Raw genomic sequence first — 19,483 nt, 5'->3', positions numbered from 1 at the left:
CTGAGTGTGCTCGAGGGACCCTCCAAGGTCCCGCCCCACAGCTCCCCTTCCTGCTCCTTTCCCAGGAAGAGGGTCTGGCCACTTACCAGGTTTGGACCTTCCGTGGGTGGCCCCAGTGAGAGACTGGGGCTTTACGGGGTCCCCTGGGGCTGAGTAGCTGCCAGCGCTGGGGACCTGGATGTAAGGCCCTACTGCGGCAACCCTGCCGGGGGCGCTCAGCGGAGACTGCGGCGATGATGTGCCGTTCACACGGCTCAGCTACAAAACGGGAAGAAATGAGAGTTAACATCCCCAGTCTGAGCCGCTCACTCACTGACCTGCACGGAGGTGGCTCCATCTGCCCGGAAGACGGGTGTCTAAACAGGGCGTCAAGAAGGGCCTCACCCTGTGGTCCAGTGGGTGACGCTCTCTGACCACCCCTGTCCTGTGGCGGCTGCACACACACCAGGTCTGCTCCCCAGGACACCCCCACCTGGGGAGCCCTCTCCCCACGGGGAAGTCTCCTCCTGCAGAAGCAGCAGGCAAAGCCAGGGCCCGGAGCCTGGCTCCAAACCTGCTCTGCCACGTACTTGCTGTGCAGCCCTGAGCAGGTGCCCTGACCTCCCTGAACCTCTGTGACCACTTCTGGGAAGTCGGGATAAGGCCTGTTGTGAGGCCTGAGGGGCAGGTCCTAGGACCAGGTGAGGCTCCGGCCAGTTCCCTGAGGGCAGCTGTGCTGTTCATGCTCAGCAAGGACACCGACCACGGCCAGTGATGCTGTCCCACAACAGCCCTCTGCAGGGACAGAGTGTGCCGGGCGATGCAACTGGAGAACTACTGGGGACCCCCTCAGGGGTCCCCTCGAGAAACCTTGAACCTCCTACGACTGCTTTCAAAGTTCTGCGTGCTGGAGCATGTCATTCTGGGGAGAGGGTCCGTGCTTTGACAGATGCTGAGAGTTGCCTGGGACCTATGGGTAGTGACAGGTCTGCAGGAGCACCACTTCTTTCAGGAGAGAGCCCTGGAGGCATCGAGTGGAAAATGACATTTATCTAGCTGTTTGTGATGGCGACGGTTGATTTTCTGAGTTACCGTGGCTAGACCACACAGCATCCCGACATTTGGACAAACACATCTAGATAAATGTTGCTGTGAGAATATTAACGAACGAGATGAACATTTAAATCAACAGACTCTAAAGCAGACTGCCCTCCCTGGTGTGGGTGGGCCGCATCCAATCAGTTGAGGGCCTGAGGAGAAAAAGCCTGACATGAGTTTTCGCCAAAGCAAGAACAAGTAAAAACAGCCCAGGCCCAGTGGGCAGAGGCCAGAGTGCTGTGCTGTGCACGCAAAGGATGCCGGCTTGACCCCTGTCAGGGTGCGAATGTTTTTCTCTCTCTCCCCCTCCTCTCTAAAATCAATCAACATATCTTCAAGTGAAGATTAAAAAAATAAGTAACAATAAAAGCTTGACTTGTGCACTAAAAACCAGGAGCAGTGCGGCCCCTGAGGAAGAGGGAGCGCTGCCTGTGGCGTCGGGCCCTGGGGCGTCAGCAGCCGCCTCCACACCGCGCGGTCCCCTTCCCTGGAGTCAGTCCATCAGTCTCTTCCCCAACACAAACGCCCACTGGCTCTTTTTTCCTTTTTAATCCTCACCTGTAGACATGCTTATTGATTTCAGACACAGAGGGAGGGAAACATCACGTGAAAGAGAAACAATAGTTGATTGCCCCATGTGCGCACTCCAACCAGGGACCGAACCCACAGCCCAGGCAAGTGCCCCGACTGGGAACTGAACCTGCGACCTCTCAGTTTACAGCCTGAAACTCCAACCAACTGAGCCACATTGGCCAGGGCCATCCATTGGTTCTGCTCCCACGGAGAACCCGCTGGATACACCAGAGCAGAATAATGCCACACCAGCAGGCACGGAGATCGTGCCAGTGTCCTCTCAAGGCCTCTGTGCTGCTCATCAAGATCGAGAGGAAAACCGTGACCTGTGATCACAGAGTTATATAGATTAACCACTGACCTTTGAGCTCGTTGGTTAAAAAAACCAGAGATTTGTAAATAAGAGACTTTCCACCCGAGACCACCAACTACCACAGCCCCAGAACTGGCAGTTCCCTTCCTTCTCTAGCACCTTCCCGCCCCACCCCACCAGGCAAAGGCCCAGAGGCCGACGCCTCCCCTCCTGAGAGCCGCCTTCAGAGCAGCAGGAGCTGACAAGGACACTTGTCAAACCACAAAACCCACTTGCTGAGTGTGGACAGGAGACCTGGGGAGCCCTGTCCCAGCTAGCCAGGTGGCCTGCTCCATGCTCCACCCCCAACAGCAGACTGCCAACCAGCCCTGGCTCAGGCATCGCTTCCCTCCAACCCTGAGCACCAGCCATGGAGGAAAGGGGGAGAACCACATCCAGCCAAAGCGCACAGTAGTCCCCGACTAACCTTGCACAAGCTCTCAGCCTTGCATGTGTGCACAGAAGCACGGAGAGCAACAGCAAGACTTGGGGATACCTGCTCGACAGCAGGGCTGGGCAATGGGGCCACAGGCCTCGGACATGGGGTATTAAACACAAGTGCCAAAAGAGATGAAGCAATGACCTAGAAAGATACCTGGGCTGCAGTTAAAGAAAAGGCTAGGTTCAGAACAGTAAGAATGATGTAACTCCTACAATTCCATTTCAATGAAAAATTAAATACCTCCTGTCTGTATTAAGCAAAAGACTGGAACAATGAATAACTATCATCCCTCAAAAAAGAACACAGGGTGTAAGGGACTTTCACATTTTTCTTTAAATATCTCTGTACTGTTTTAAGTTTTTTTCAATGAGTACTTATTACCTTTGAAATTCAAAGTACCAAATAAAGATTTTTTTTTTAAGTGCTAACCACTTTAAATAGAACTCTGCTCAAAAGTTTACAAAGCCCACCCTGGCTAATGTGGCTCTGTGGATTGAGTGCCGGCCTGTGAACCAAAGGGTCGCCAGTTCAATTCCCAGTCAGGGCACATGTGTGGGTTGTGGGCCAGGTTCCCAGTAGGGGGCGCATGATGGGCAACCACACATTGATGTTTCTCTCCCTGTCTTTCTGCCTTCCTTTCCCTCTCTAAAAATAAATAAATAAAATCTTTTGAGTTTACAAAGCTGATTCCTGGGCAGGTAAGACAAATCATTTTCTGGTAAGGACACGAGGCCATACGAGGTTAAGGAATTTCCCCCGAGACCCAGCTTAAAATGGCTTAACATGGCCAAGTGCTGTGACTCCAGAGCCACGGCGAGTGGAGGGCTGGGAGCCGCCCCTGGGAGTGGCCCTGATTCCAGACGGTAGAAAACAAACGTCCAAGAGCACTGTCTCCTACTGCGTCCGGTGTTTTCAGGGTCAGGGCCAATTTACGTTCTGCCATCTGGGCAGACGGGGAAAATGCCATTGCAGTGAAGACATGCGCTTTGGGGTAGAAGCAACTGCGAGAGCTCATCTCACAGAAACACTCGGTCCCCGACGTGCCTGGATTTTCTTGCCGTAGAGACGCTCGCGCAGCTCGCTGATGCGCTTGTCCATCATGGCCACCTCCATGTTCCGCTTATTTAAAAGTTCCTTCTGCTGCTGCAGTTTTGAATTCTGTTCCTGGTTAAGTTGGTTACGAATCTACAAAACAGAAAATACAACTTTTATGATTTGCATTAATTAAACAGTCAAATTCTCGTTACCAGGGAAACACTGAAAAAGAGAAGAAAGAACTGAGTTGTCACATGCGTTTACACACACCCACTGTGAACATTTATGGGTGCAGCACAGATGAAACCAAAACACGTTTCTGATGGAACCAAAAGAGGGTGCACATTTGCAAATGCATGTCCTTTTCTAGGCGTATGGAATGACGGGCACCAATGGCTCTGGGGACCATGACCGCTGGACTGGGGCGTGGACTTAGATGAGGTTGTGAAGATGGGACCCCATGGCAGGCTCTTCTTGTAAGTGCCCTATCAGAAGAGGAAGAGAGACCAGAGCTATGAAGCACAGTGAGGAGGTGGCCATCTACAAGCCAGGAAGCAGATGCCCCAGAACCGAACCTGCCAGCACCCTGATCTTGACCCCCAGCCTGCAGAGCCGGGGGAGCTGAGTGTCTGTGGTGGAGCCTCCGTCTGCTCTGTCACAGCTCCTGCTGAGCCAAGGACTTAACAATGGGCACCTGCTCATCGAAGCAGTTTGCACAGACACCTTAATATCACCCAAAGCTTAATACTTCACTAGCTCACTATATTGCCAATCAAATTCTGTGTTGAATCTCTGAACTGAAAACGCCCAGTAAATAAGCCAGGCACAAAGAACTCCACATGGCACAGCCCACACACCGAAAATGTCCAGAGAGCAGATCTGTAGACCCAGGAAAAGATTTGTAATTGCTTAGGGGCCCCGGGTGGAGTCTGAGGGGACAGCTAAGAGATGTGGGCTTTATCTGGGGGTGATGAGATGGTCTAAAATCGACTGTAGTGGTAGATGGGGAACTCTGGGAAGACAGTAAAACCACTACTTTGTACTTCATGTGGTTAAATTGTACGCGATGTGAATTACATCTCAGAGCTATTTTAAACACTCCTTTGTACTGACTACATCTGGTGCCCCCATCACACCTGAGTCCACTAGTTCCCCTCCAGCCCCTGGTTCCCAGTGCCCACTGGGAAACAGCTGGGAGGCCAGGCCCAGCGGGAGTTACCTGCAGCTCCTGGTATAGTCTCTTTAACTCCACAGCAGCCGGCCCCGCCAGCTTGCCATTGTAGGGCTGGAACCCGTTCAGCTTCCCCTTCTTCAGGTCTTCCAGCTGCTGGCTGAGCTGGTCAACTCTCAGAATCGCCGTCTGCACTTCCTGCTTCTTCTCCTGGAACATGGCGCTGAACCTCTCTATCTCAGCAGCTGCGATACCAAAGGAGAAAACCACCTCACTCAGCTGGTATTTCTTTGTCATGCAGTTTTGTTAGTTTTTGGTTGATATCTTCATCATGTCCACACATCGAACTCCATTCCAGCACCATCCCCTGGTGAGCCTGGGAGGGAAGACTGTGATGTGCACGACCCTACACACCAGAACATGCGACAAACAATCGTGTTTGCACTCATGAGTGAGACTTCTGTAACCCAGGCAATCAGTCCTAAAGCAGGCCGGGTCCAGCCACTTGGGAGTCTCACTGCAGCAAGAGGCCAGGCTCTGTCACCACTGTCACACCAAGCAGGCACCGACCGGGTCAACAACAAAAACAAAAAGGGAGCATCTGCACGGCTTATCTCAACCACAGACCACATTCGGGGCTGTGTGATCCCCACAGCCCCGAACGACGAGGTGAGCTGCGACACCACGGCGGCCGTCACAGACATAGCCAGGCCCCCTCCTATCACACCGCTGGGGGACCTTCTGCGATCACCTGCGCTAACCCAGCTCCCGTGCCCTGCAGGGGATGCACCCAGCCTCCGGGCACTTTCTGTACCAGATCTGACCCTGTGTACGACTGGGGGCTGGGCTCCGTGTCACCTCTTCCACATGTGGCTACGAGTGGGCTGTGGCGCTTACACAGGCTGCCATTCATGATTTTGCTGTAGTCCACTTGTCCTCTCATGGCACGGATTTTCTTCAGCTTATTCTCCTGGGCTTCCACGCGCTCCTTTAGCTTCTGGAGCTTCTCACTTTCAGAAACAGACTGCTGCTGATGCCGCTCCTGCTGCTTCAGGAAATGCAGACGCTGCTCCTGATGAAAGAGGGAACAGCTCACTTTGAAAACTGAAGTGGACGGCCCTGGGGCTCAGTGGACTGAGCGCTGGCCTGCAAACCAAAGGGTTGCCAGTTTGATTCCCAGTCAGGGCACATGCCTGGGTTGCAGGCAGGGTCCCCAGTAGAGGGCGTGTGAAAGGCAATCACACACTGATGTTTCTCTCCCTTTCTTTCTCCCCCTTCCCCTCTGTCTAAAAATAAATAAATACAATCTTAAAATAAAAAGGAAAGAACAGCTACAGATTTCCCTTCATATGGAACATAAAAAACAATAAACGAACAAACTTGACAGAAACAAACTCCCAAGATACAGAGAACAGACTGACGGCCAGGTTAAGAGGGACTGGGGGGCCAGTGGAAAGGGGAAGAGGTTAAGAAGCACAAATTGCCAGTCATAAAAGCAGACACAGGGATGTAAAGTACAGCACAGGGAATACAGTCAGTAATACTGTAGTAACTATGGGGCCAGGTGGGCCCCACGCTTTTTGGAGAGATCACTTCATAGGTTGTACATAGTGCACACCAGAAACTGATGTCATATTGCACATCAATGGTAACTGGAAAAAAAAAGAAATTAAAAAAAAATCTGTCTTAAAAAAAGTCAGTGAGAGCCCAGACAGTGACGTTCACATGCTCTCATTACAGTGGCTTCAGGGCGGTTCAGGTCATTACAACCTGGAATCATTTCCAGAAGGCGTGGATGATGGGGGTTATCTGTTATGTTTAATCCTTGATGAAACCATGATTTAGGAAGATTTGAATCTTGCAGTTACAGAGATTCAACAACAGATGCAGAACTTGTCTACAGAGTGTCTAACTACGTCCCACCATAACACACCAGACAAGGGCCTTGCCAGGCGGCATCAAGGGAAGCCTGACAAGTCAGCGTCACTGGCTCTGGGGCCTGCAACTGGCACCTTCAGCATGGCTGGCTGGCTTCCTCTAGGACACAAAGGAGCTGACGCCACCAACTGAGGACACCCACAGAGAAAAGGAGATGACAGGAAAAACGTCCTTTCTGCACGGTTCATCTACGTGGGGTAAGGCCGACCACCTCCTGGTGTGCGTGTGTGTGTGTGTGTGTGTGTGTGTGTGAGCACAGAAGTGGGGCAGAGGCCCTTGCTCTGACACATCCCCACGTCAGGAGTGGCAGCACACTGCACAGTTACTATTTTGAAGGAGATGAAAGGGATGTGGTGCTCCCGACTCCTGTGGCGTGGGCTTACTGACAAGTGTTACCCAAGAACGTACTCACCCCAACCTAAAGTAATGGCTGGAGACCTTCTTTCTGAACGCTTCTCCACTCTGCTTTTAAAACTTACCTTGGCAACCAACATCTGCTGTTGATTTTCAATCTGCTGCTGCTGCCTGGCTGCCATATCCTGGAGCTCTGAGAGGGTCAGTTCGACACGTGGATGCCCAACCTGCAGAGATGAGATCACACTCAGGCTGGGTGCCTCTGTCTGCACAACTGACTTCCCTGACATTGCACACATGCAGAGATCTTAAATAGGTTCCCAGGGCCCTGGTGGGGTAGCTCAGTTGGTCAGAGTGTTTTCTCAACATGCCAAGGTTGTGGGTTTGACCCCTAGTTAAGGCACATAAAAGAATGAAGCAGTAAATGTGCCAGTAAGTGGAACAACAAATCAATGTGTTCTCTCTCCTCTTCCTCTCCCTCGCTCAAGAAAAAAAAATGAATAGGCTCTGTAGAAGTCAGGAGAGTACATGTTAGTCTGTTTTCTCATGAGAACTTCCCTAAGTGTTGAGTGATTTTATTAAACATAAGTAACAGTTCTGCTACTTGACCTCACATTTCGTAAGAGGCGCAGCACCATGCAAAGCTTCGAAAACGTGTGTCGAGGCAGCGGCCCTCTTTGCGCTGCTGGTTAACCAGTGCACCCGAGTAACTGGGATGTCCCATGTTCAAGGATAAACAAATCTCAGAACAAATGTTATGTCATGCCACCTCGTCTCGAGAAACTAAACACACAAAGATTATAAAACACAAGTGCCTCATTAAAACACACACACGGTCTACACCAAGGACTGACCCAGGACTGATGAATGATATACGGAACATGAGCACAGCAAGCGGGGCGGTAACGGGGGGAGTTTGGCAGCATCCCCCATTCTCTGTTGATGACAACCAAACGGAGCATTTTCACTGTGCGTGTCCCGTGCTCTGCACAGAACTCTGTGCTTTCCGCTCATGAACTTACTGAAGCCCCCTAACAGCACTGTCAGGCGGGTGCTGTCACATGCCCCCCCCACAGATGAGAGAACGCGCATAGAAGCTCAGACAGCTCACGCGGCAGGGCAGCAAGCAGAGTCCTGGTTCTACACCACCCCGCACGCACACGCTTCACTACGCACGCCCTGCACACACGCACTGCTGTGCTAACGTGTTTACGCATGTGTCGCATCTTCCTAGCAGATCTGTGTGTGGAAGGGAAGGGACGTGCCAGGGGCCCGGAGCTGAGCACAGAAGAGACTCCAGCTCCAGTCAGGCCTGTGCTCCTCCACCCACTTCCGTGCTGCTCACCACGCAGGCGCATGGCCCCTCCTCAGGCCTCTGCTCCCTACTTCTGGGAGCGTCGGTGCTCGTACCTCCCGCCCTCCTACCGCCCTATTATACTTGTAACAGAGGTCCAACCCTGCCCCCGACTCGACAGTGTTCAAGTGCACTCTTGACTCCTGGAAAACGGGATCAGACTTTGTGCGACAGTCTTAATGGGAACCCCCACTCTGTGTACCTAAGATCCTGAGCAAGCAGTATGGACCCAGCATTGGAAATAGCCAAGTTACAGAAACTTCCATTTGAAAGAAATTTGTTTACTCTACAAAAAAATGCCAGACAGAACTATCAGAAACTCCCAAAGTTTCTGTTTTTACATTTATAATAAAGGGTTGCTAATTTCCACCTGAGATGTTCCAATCATAATGAAAGGCATTTTTTTGAACTCTTCAGAACTTCTACTCCTTAAAAACTATGTCCATTCAACAAATCTTTCCATTTACATTAATTTCATAATGGTACAACATAAAAAAGATATCTGTTTGGTCCCCCTCCCCACCAATGGCTTAGAGTAACAGTGTGGACAGGACAGGAGAGAAACCCCGCAGTCTGACGCGTGTGCCTGTGAACGAGACAGAGCTCTGTGCGCCACGTCGTCTGTGCGTTTCTAAGTACGAAACTGGGGTACACCACGCTGTCCTAAGGAACGTGGTACTACATCTTATACACGTAATAAAGTTTTATTTGCAAGTAGGTCTGACGTACAGAAAACTGTATAAATCATAGTGTATAGTTCAATGAATTATCTCCAAGTAAACACACTTATGTAATTAATTGTATTTTAAGTGGCTTATAAAAACACAAGCAACCATAAACTAGTAAGTCAACAAATATGCAACATGTTAGTACATATTCCCTTAACTGTTTGATGTGAAAATGTAGCAAAAAGCGCCTTTCGGAGTTTAAGTAAACAAAAACCTTCTGCAAATCCGACCCTCTCACCACGGCCTACCATGCATTCTCCTCGTGGAGACTCCCCCCTGCTTCAACAATCTTCGATTCTCAACATGACCCAAATATGTTTGAACACACAGATGACTAAATTCCTTGCTCATTTCTTTTCATTGCATCTAATAAGAAAAAATCAAATCCTTTTCCCTTGGGCACATCAAGGTCCCTCATCATAGGAGAGTTACCTGATGAGTTCAAGTCCAGGTCACAGGGAGAACAAGCCACTTCCAGGACGAGTGAATTAGTAGAGAAGTTCTCTTGGTGACAGCCGGCAGGCTTGTGTGAACACTTCTCCAGCCCTCCATGGGCTCTGACCTTCCTCCTGCAGGGCTCAGGGCTCCTTCTCAGGCCAGTGTTCTTGACCTCTGGGTCCCAGCAAGAGGCCTGCTGCTCTCCAGCCTAACCATGAGAGCACCCGGGTCTCCATGACAAACATGGCCCACCCTACCCCAGGTCTCACCAACTCCCCACCTTCCCAGACAGAGAAAACAGGAGCCCCACTGCCCACACACAGTGATCACTTCTCTGGTCCTATTGCCCCCTTCTTTCTCCAAACTTCCACAAATCTACTGGAAGAAACAATAAGAGACTCGATATCTCTAACATACAACACTTTTACATGCAAAATATCGATACTAACCTAACAAAAACTTACACGTCAGGGACTCTCTAGCTAATAAGACTTCCAGACTCTGCAGGTCCTAGACTCACAACCTCCAATCAATGATCACGATCAACAAGTGTCGAATGGATTTACAAGTGACTCAATACTTACTTATCTTCCCGCCACGCCTAACCACACTCTGTGGGTAGTAGCATCTTTCCCAGCTCAGTGCAGCCCCCACCCCAGGTGAGACAAAATATTTCCATCCTCCCAGAGAGTGCCCTACTGTGCACACCCCTCCCCCAACCACTGGCCTGTCCGGGGCTGTTGGTGAGCAGGACAGCCCAGCTCCGACTGCTCTGGGATTTCACGCCGGAGGGACCCTGCAGAGTGGACTTTTGTGTCTGGCTTCTTTCACAGCACTGGCACTCCCCACTTCCTACTGCTGAGAGACACTCAGGGGTGCAGACAGACCACATTTTGCTTATCCATTCATCTGCTGAAGGGCATTCGGGTGGGAGTCATGTGGACAAATGTCTGGTTTCTCTAGGGCGGCCCACGGGGGAATAGTTGGCTGTGCGGTAGGGGCATGGAGATGGCCAGACTGTCTACCGACGGGGCCAGGCATCTCACACTCCCACGAGCAACGTGACAGTCCTAGCTTCTCCACATCATTGCCAAGACTTGCTCAAATTTTGGTCATTCTCTTTTTAAATAATATGTTAACCTCTTGGCAAAGAAAGAGTTCCACAGAAATGGTATTTTAATAAGTAATGAAAAAAAGTAAGCATAAAAATTAAGCTATCAATCCCACACGCACTTTGAGTAGGTTTTCAATAAATAAGCTAAGCCCACAATTTGCCAAAAGTTAGAAATGAAAAGGAAGCCTATTTCCCAGGTTAATGTCTCATTTGCATTAATGATGTGCACAAGTCATAAAGCTGTGAAAATACAGCATGTTTGAAACACGGTATAAGAACTAGACTTTTAAGAGACGCTAAGAAACTACTACAACCCACCTGACAATACAGTTGGAATCTTTAGAACACAAGCCAGTCAATGACACGGCTTTAATCAAACGTACTTTTGTCTCCTTGGGTAATGTTTTAAATATAATTTTGAAATTGGTATTACAGCATCTCAGTTATTAAAAACATATAATAAAGTGTCTCAAAACAAACCACTGTAGACAATTCCACAATATACACGTCTTCCATCCTAAGCCACTAGTGATATATTTTTGTTGGTTTTTATTCTTTCCAAATATTAGTAAGGAGAGTCGGCTGTACACCCATCTAAGGTGCTATTGAAACACTCTGCCAACACACACCCAGTGCATTTCCCAGTACCCGCCACAGTCTAACAAGGGTTTCCACCCGTGCAAACAAACAGATTCACCCCCTGGCACAGTATCTGTTCGGTTAATGACTCTTTGTTACTGTGGTTCTTGAAAAATCATGCCCCTTTCCAGACAACTTTTCTTTGGTATAATGACTCATTCAGAAACACATTAAATAATAATGCTCTATAAAGAGTGGTATTTAGACATTACAGTTTCAGGCAAATGAACAGTCACTGGTTCACACAATGCAAGTGCCCCTCACACACGGCGCAGCTCTGAGTGTGCCCCACACTTGAACAGGTGCAGATGGTGTGCTTTGAGCAGATGTGCCCAGGGACGAGGCGAGGACGTCTTCTATAGCCCTCTGATCACTGTGCACACAGGTCACCTCTGCCTGTTTCGAAGTGCTCTCTTGCTTAGCTTTTATTACCCTAAAAAAGCGTTGCTGTCCTACAACTTTGAGTGTAATCTCCTTCAAAGTGGAAAAAGCAGTGAATGATGCCAAAGTAAAAATCCACCTTTCAGAGCCACCCCAAAGAACTGCTGCACTGCATCCCCTCCACCACCCACATCCACTGAGAAGCCTTCTTTCCCTCCTTCGGCAACGTGGAACGAGCGTTCGTTACATGACGTGGGGTTTTCCAGCAGTACTATGTGTTGTTCATTATGCACACCAGCACGTCCTCATGGTTTAATTCGCGTATTTTGTATCTGTGGCGATGATTTGGGCAACAGCAGCCTCTCACGTACATGTATCAGTTTTCTATGCTGAGTAACAGATCACACAAAACTGAGCAGTTTAAAACAACAGCAAATGTTCATTCTGGCTCACAGCTTCTGTGGGTGAAAGATTTGGGAGCAGCTCGGCCAGGCAGTCTCAGCTTGAGATTTCTGGTGGGGTGAGCCCAATGTGAGCCTGCCCTGCAGTCGCCTGAAGTCCGGTGGGCTGGAGGACCTGCCTCCAAGGTGGTGCACTCCCACGGCCACCCAGCCGCTGTGGAGGGGCTCATGGCCTTCCCACTCGTGCATTTCTGCAGCATGGCAGCAGTTTCCCTCACAGCAAGCGACCCAAGAAAAAGAGCACGAGGGACACAGGGAGACCCCCATCTTTCCTGAGAACTAGCCTCAGAAGTCCCCTGGGGGTCACCTTCTTGGTTAGGAGCCAGGTCACCAAGCCTGGGAGAGGTGGGAGCAGGCTCCGCCTTCTGAAGGGAGGCGTGTTAGAGAACCGGTGGACACTTACTGTGAAGTCTCACAGAGACTCAACATGCATCTAGCCGGCTACTGCTCACTACTCACGGCAGCTGGTTGTCACCCCCAACAGCACAGAGACAATCCAAAGAGAAGAAAGTGTTTATGGATGCTGAAGACTCTGTTTCAGAATGCTTGGTCATACTGCAATCAAGAGAGATTTCAGCTACGAATGTTGTTTTTCCCCTCAATGCCTAACATACACTCCTTGGTAGTCAGTTAATAGAAAAAGACTAGTGGCTTTGTCAACAATAAACAATGACTGGGGAAGAACAGGTCACTTCAGATGTCAGCCCTTCTCCAGATAACGCTGATTTTAATACGCAACCAAGTAACCTCGCCTTTGGTGACAGCAGACCAGAAAGTTGCTGTGATGTTACTTGGGAAAAGAATAAATGTCCTATGCTTGTCGTGTCAAGGAGATGACATACTCTAGTTCAACAGTTCGTCCTCCCCCCTGGTACTCAGTGTCCATGGAGAGCACCCCTGACCACGGGCGAGCCGCGCCACTCTGGTCTCTCTCCGAGGGAGTCCTAGGTCCAGTTCCTATGGCCAAGTTCTCATCTAGTTAGGATGCCCTGCCTGCATGACTTCAACCTCAACATGGCTAAAACCAAACTCCTCCCTTTCCTTCTGCCCTTGGCCTCCGCCCTAAATTCCCCACTGCTACTCAGGGCTCTACCGTCGTCTTTGACTGGAGCCCACCTTGCCTCCAACACCATCAGCTGTAGCTCAGGGCACTTTCTGACAGCTCACACTTCTGGGCTGGCCTCTCCCTTCCAGAGCCAGCACTTCCCACCTCCACATTTTTGCTCACATTTTCCCCTCTGTCTGCGCTGCCCATCCCCTGCTCTCTAAACTCCGCCCATCCTGCAGATCTAGCCACAGTGTCATCTGCTTCCTGAAGTTTTTCCTGCTTCTTTAAGGAATCTCTCATACAACTGTTCTGACACTCAGGACCTGGCATCACTTCCAGAGATGGGAATCTCAGGGTTTTTAAGAAATTCTGAGTTTTAGAGAGTCAACATATTATGGGCACTTGCTACACAATATCAGCCTCTTACAGATACCCGAGTTCATGGTTTCCTTAGCTGATGCTCACAAAACGCTGTGAGGAGCACAGCTTGTTTTACAGAGGAGAGGGCTGAGTCCCTGCCGGGTCGGCAGCAGAGGAAGGACCTTACGTCGCTCCACTGACGGCAGCAGGCTGGACAATCTCCACCGCAAGAAGGTCTGCCCTCCCCGACTTTTCTCACTAGAGGCACACATTATATCAGGCTGTCGACCCTGACTGACAGCCATGTATCGTGTCACTATCAAAAAAGTGAACACATGCTGGGTTACTGCTAGTCCGAATCCCGTGGAAATGCTGTTTCTGTGGATCAAAAGTGATCCAATGTCAATAATTTCATATGGGCCAACTAATCTTCCCCATCTAGAAACACAGAAGCTAACGATAATTTGGTTCTAGCATACATAATAAAGAAATACAACGAAGAGAATGAGAAATCTAGGTAGCTGTTTTTGGATGCTTACAAGAAACCACAAGAGACCGAAGTCACCTGCTCAGCAGCACCAAAGGCTTCCTGAGGAGACCCACCCCCACAGATCTGAGCATTTTTCTTGAGAGGAATTTCTCTTCTTGGATAGTAACACTGTTCTCATATAAAGTAAAAAGTAAGATTTCTGTGAAGAAAGATCAGTCTGTCAGCTAATAATGATTTCTCTTGCCATGTTGTCATCTCAAGTGACGGTTCTTTTAAACTGTGGTTTGTAGATAAATGGGATGCCTTTTAAGCTTGTATTCATGTCCAAGTATCTTCTTTGAAAGTGCGTCTCTCGGAGGTTCGAGCGCACAGCTGGGGCTCTGCCGCGCACCCAGCGACGGCCTCGCACGGCTCCCCGTCCCTGGTCTCCCTCCATCCCCAGACCCTCCTCACACAATGGCACCAAGAGGTCTTTCTCCTGCTTAACGCCCTACGAGGTTAAGCCTGGGCTCGCAGCACGGTGAAGGTCCATCAGCTCAGCAGTCCTTCCTCCTGAGCGTCACCCCCGCCTTCCCGGCCCGGCTTTCCCTGCCCACCGTTACCAGTGCATTCACAGCTCTGCCGCCAGAGTGCCAGGCTCCTCCTCTGAGCGGACCTCCACCTCAGTGAGTGACTCGGACCTGGTCCCGTTGCTCCAGGGCCTCCTTCCACTCCCACCACACTCGTCACCCTGTACTGCGATGTGGCTGCTCCTACGCCTACCCGGAACCCCCTCTCCCTATGCAATTTGAGGGAGACTTCAAATAGCTGCCACCGAACACCTGGTTTTTACAGCGTCTTCGGTCGGTCTCATCAAAATGAACTGGGGAGGGCTGTTTTCAAAAGAATAAAAGGAGAAGCCCTGGCTGGTGTAGCTCAGTGGATTGAGCGCGGGCCTGCGAACCATAGTATCGCAGTTCAATTCCCAGTCAGGGCACATGCTTGGGTTGCAGGCCAGTTCCCAGGAGGGGATGCATGAGAGGCAACCATACATTGATATTTCTCTCCCTCTCTCTTTCCCTTCCCCTCTAAAGATAAATAAATAAAAATTAAAAAAAAGAATAAAGGGAGAGCGTCCAAGCGAGATGGCTCCACCAGAGTTCCAAAAGAAAACAGAAAGCATGTGGAAGAACACCTGTGGAGATGGTAGAGGATTTTCAAGAATTTGTAAGAGATACCAATCCTCAGAACCAGTAACTTCAACAATTCTCAACAGGAGAAAGTAAAAGAAACCCACCCCTCATTCTACTCCAAATGGAGAGTGAATACTAATTTCATTAAATAGCAAAACCCCACTAGAGGACAGCAAAGGGACTTTCAGCATCAGACACCACAAAACCACAGAACAGGAGTAACAGGAGGGAGACAACAACGGCAACGTGTTACATGAAGGGGAGTGGATGGGAGGTAACTCATCTGGCAGATCTGACACAAGCCTTGAGCCAGAAAGAGCAACAGTGGACAGAACCTGTCCAGTCCCGTCCCAGAACACCCACGAGGCTAACAACCACTGACACCCTGGTGTGACTCTGGGAAGGGACAGCAAGTAAAGGGCACCTTGCACAGGGAGAGCACAGGACAGTCTTGGAAGATGCAGTGGGGTCTGGATGGCCTCTCCCCAACCCTGGAGGGAGTCTAGAAGCTGTTCTCTAGACAACCAAACCGTTACCTGGCCCGGGAGGTGATCAGTAGCCAGCTGAATCCTCACTACCATATGGACAACAGGGGGACTGAGTGACCACATTAATAAATGCTTCCAGAAACAGCACTCACAGTTATGGTCAACTGCTTGAACAAAGGGGCCCAGACAATTCAATGGGGAGTGAACAGTCCTTCCACTGAGTGGTGCTGGGATAACCGGATACTTACATGCAACAGAATGAAGTTGGACTCCGCTTCACACCATACACAAAAAATAACTCAAAGTGGATCAGAGGCCTGAATGTAGGAGCTCAAACGATAGAGCTCTTAGAAGAAAGTCAGAGGCAGGATCAACTGACCTTGGCAACTTACTGGATGTACAGGATTAAACCAGAAAGTGACTCAGGTTTCGGCCTGGCTGGCTGGGGAAAATGTTTCCAGAACCTCTAAGAGAGATGGTGTCCCTGAGACCACTGTGCGGACAGGCCTGCACGCAGGACTGGCTCTGGCTGCTGCGGGACTTCTGCTGGGAGGGCTCCCACTGTTCCTTAAACTATTAAGAGTAGCTCACCGCACCCAGACTGTCTGTGCAGATAATACGATGTGTTGAGCACCTGCCTTCCTTCTGGGAATCTGGAAGTCTGGTACTTCCTGGGTAGAGGCTGCCTACGTGAGTAGCTCCCAGCAGAAACCGTGGGCACTGGGCCTCCAGCGAGCTTCCCTGGTGACACTGTTTCACATGTGTTGTCACTGTGTGTTGCTGGAGGAAATAAGTGTCCTGTGTGTCTCCACTGGGAGAGGACTCTAGGAGCCTGGGACCCTTTCCTGTGGATGTCGCTCCTGTGCCTTCTCCAGTGCTCATCTTGCTCTGTGTCCTGGCACTGGAGTAAGTCACAGCCAGAGGACAACTAATCCTGAGTCCATTCAGTCCTCCTAGTGAATCAGTGACACTGGGGGTGGTCTCCGACACCCCAACACAGGCATACAGAGTGAGAACCAGTCAATTTGCCTTCACAGCACAGTCACACCAGATCTTCAGAATTCTATTGGACAAATAAGTTTTTTTTCTTTTTTCTTTTTTAGTTTTTTTTAATTTTTTTATTGATTATGCTGTTACAGTTGTTCTATTCCCCCTTTCATTCCCCTCCACCCTACCCCCCATCCCCACCATCACCCCCCCTTTAGTTTATGACCATGTGTCTCAAGTCCTTTAGATTCTATATTTCCCATGCTATTCTTGCCCCCCCCTTCTATTTTCTATCTACTGTCTATGCTACTTATTTTCTGTACCTTCTCCCCCCTTCTCCTCCTCCCACTCCCCTGTTGCTAACCCTCCTTGAGATCTTCATTTCTATGTTTCCACTCTTGATCTAGCTGTCCTTTTAGTTTGCTTTCGTTTTAGGTGTGGTTGTTAATAACTGTGAGTTTGTTGTCCTTTCACTGTTCATGCTTTTTTAACTTCTTTTTCTTAGGTAAGTCCCTTTAACATTTCATATAATAAGGGCTTGGTGATGATGAACTCCTTGAATTTGGTCTTATCTGAGAAGCACTTTATCTGTCCTTCCATTCTAAATGAAAGTTTTGCTGGATAGAGCAATCTTGGTTATAGGTCTTTGGATTTCATGACTTGGAATACCTCTTTCCAGCCCCTTCTTGCCTGGAAGGTCTCTTTTGAGAAATCTGCTGACAGTCTGATGGGGACTCCTTTGTAGGTGACTGTCCCCTTATGTCTTGCTGCTTCTAGGATTCTCTCCTTCATTTTAATCTTGGCTAATGTAATGATGATGTGCCTTGGTGTGTTCCTTCTTGGGTCCAACTTCTTTGGGACTCTCTGAGCTTCCTGGATTTCCTGGAAGTCTATTTCCTTTGCCAGATTGGGGAAATTCTCCTTTATTATTTGTTCAAATAAGTTTTCCACTGGTGGCTGTGCCTTTCCCCCTTCTGGTACCCCTATAATTCGGATGTTGGAGCGTTTAAAGATGTCCTGGAGGTTCCTAAGACTCTCCTCATTTCTTTGAGTTCTTGATTCTTGACTCTTTTCTGTTTGGCCATTATTTGCTTTCTTCTGGTCCACTCCATTGATTTGAGTCCCAGTTTCCTTTTCATTGCTATTGGTGTCCTGTGCAATTCCATTCACTTCAATTAGTTTCGCCTTCATATATTTGTCTAATTTGTGGCTATAATCAACCAGTTCTGTGAGGATCCTGATCACCAGTGTTTTAAACTGTGCGTCTGAGAGTTTTGCTATTTCTTCATTGCTTAGATCTATAGGTTGTGGGGCTTTGAGATCTTCTTGCACCATTTTTGGTCTGTTCGCGCCCTTTAAGTGTGAGGAGTGGCGCCTTGGACTCCCAGGTCGCTGGGTTGTGATGCTGTATGTGGGGGCGTGGTCAGAGCGGGGAAATGGCGGTGCCCTCTGCTGTTTCTCACAGCTGGGTGAGGAGCAGCACCTTAGGTGGTTCACCTGGGCCGAGCCACTCAGGTCACTGGGTTATGACGCTGTATGTGGAGATGGGGTCAGAGCAGGGAAATGGCGGCGCCCTCCACTGCCGCTTGCCGCGGGGACCCCCCGGGCCCCGGTCCAATCGCCCACTCCCTCGCCTGTCCACCCGCGCACAAATGCGCGACCACAGTCAACACGCAGCACCGCTCCCCCGCTGTCTCCCCCGCGGTCGCTCGCCTGGTCGCTCGCTGGGTCGCTCACTAGGTCCAACCCTGTGCCTGGATTCCGCGCCTGAGTCCGGCTGACTGAGACCTCCTGTGCAACCCCGCTTCACCAGCCGCTGGTTTCGCCCCTTACCGGTCAGGCTGAAGAATTTGTTGTTAACGTACTTCCGAAAAGTTCAATTTTCCGTATTCTGGCTGTGTTTTCTGTTGCTAATATTTAGTTGTCTCTAAACTTGGTTGTGTGAGAAGGCACGGCACATCCACCTATCCCTCCATCTTGGCGGAAGTCTCTGGACAAATAAGTTTTGAAAGCGTATGACATGCACATGTGGCCTGGGGTTCCCAAACCCAGAAGGAAAAGAGAGTCCTAAGGAGAATATTCCAGACCCACCCCAGACTTCTGCGGAGCCCTGGGCATTTACCTCCCAGGCGGCTGGACTCACTGACCTGCAGTTTTCAGAGAGCAGAGCTTCCCCAGCCTCTCTCCTCAGCAGCCCACACACCCAGCCCTGCAGCTGCTGCTCGGCCGCTGCCGGCCGCTGCCCACCCACAAGGCTGCCAGGTTCCATGCACCATCACTCCACCGCCAGGGCATGCTCAAAACCATTTTTGGAGAAAGAGGTTTTTAATATCATATTAGCTTTAAAATTGCACAAAGAAGTGTTTTTTGACAATGAAGTGCTTTACAAAGGTAATATATTATTAGGCTTAAAAGGCAGGTGTGTGTGCCATAAAACGCAGCAACACCTTTGATGTAATGCTTCCAGCACGAGGTTGTGCCTCTGGACTAGCTCTCTACCTGCCTCTAATTACAAGTCGCATAAAGGCTACAAACACATTTAATTTTGGTATCTTAAAATATAAACACTGTCTCCATTTTTATGAGAAACAACTCCATTGGGAAGAAAAGGCCACAAGCTTGTCAGCTCAGGCCTCAGAGCTCCCTGGGTCCCCCCCCCCAACCCTGCTCCTCCAGGCCCCTTCCCTTTATCACCCACGTGCACACCCCTCAACACAAAACCCACTTGATGTGTTTATTTCACCTTCCTTGAAGTTCAGCTCCTGGGAAACCTTATAACTCAAGAGAATCTGCCCAATTTAGTTGGACAGGTGAGTTCGGATGCTTGTGGCACTGTGGCCTGGGGTTCTCACCCCCGGCAAGGCAAGAGAGCCCTATGGGG

At 49.8% G+C, this 19,483-nt stretch overlaps 1 protein-coding gene across 2 annotated transcripts in view; it reads right to left on the bottom strand.

Annotated features, from left to right (window-relative positions):
* PPP1R13B (protein phosphatase 1 regulatory subunit 13B) overlaps positions 1–19,483 on the bottom strand; it is a 75,686-nt gene that overhangs the window by 8,394 nt on the left and 47,809 nt on the right. For both annotated transcript variants that reach the window (XM_037164272.2, XM_053666049.1), the window contains exons 5-9: positions 7,068–7,169; positions 5,548–5,722; positions 4,699–4,895; positions 3,489–3,629; positions 87–258 (exon numbers count right to left, since the gene is read on the bottom strand). In XM_037164272.2, coding sequence (XP_037020167.2) covers positions 87–258; positions 3,489–3,629; positions 4,699–4,895; positions 5,548–5,722; positions 7,068–7,169 — 787 coding nt within the window. The remainder of the gene's footprint in view (positions 1–86; positions 259–3,488; positions 3,630–4,698; positions 4,896–5,547; positions 5,723–7,067; positions 7,170–19,483) is intronic.

Source organism: Artibeus jamaicensis, unplaced genomic scaffold (assembly GCF_021234435.1).
Source record: "Artibeus jamaicensis isolate MK-2021 breed Jamaican fruit bat unplaced genomic scaffold, CSHL_Jam_final contig_444, whole genome shotgun sequence".
Taxonomy (NCBI): domain Eukaryota; kingdom Metazoa; phylum Chordata; class Mammalia; order Chiroptera; family Phyllostomidae; genus Artibeus; species Artibeus jamaicensis.
This window is presented reverse-complemented; position numbering and strand designations above follow the sequence as displayed.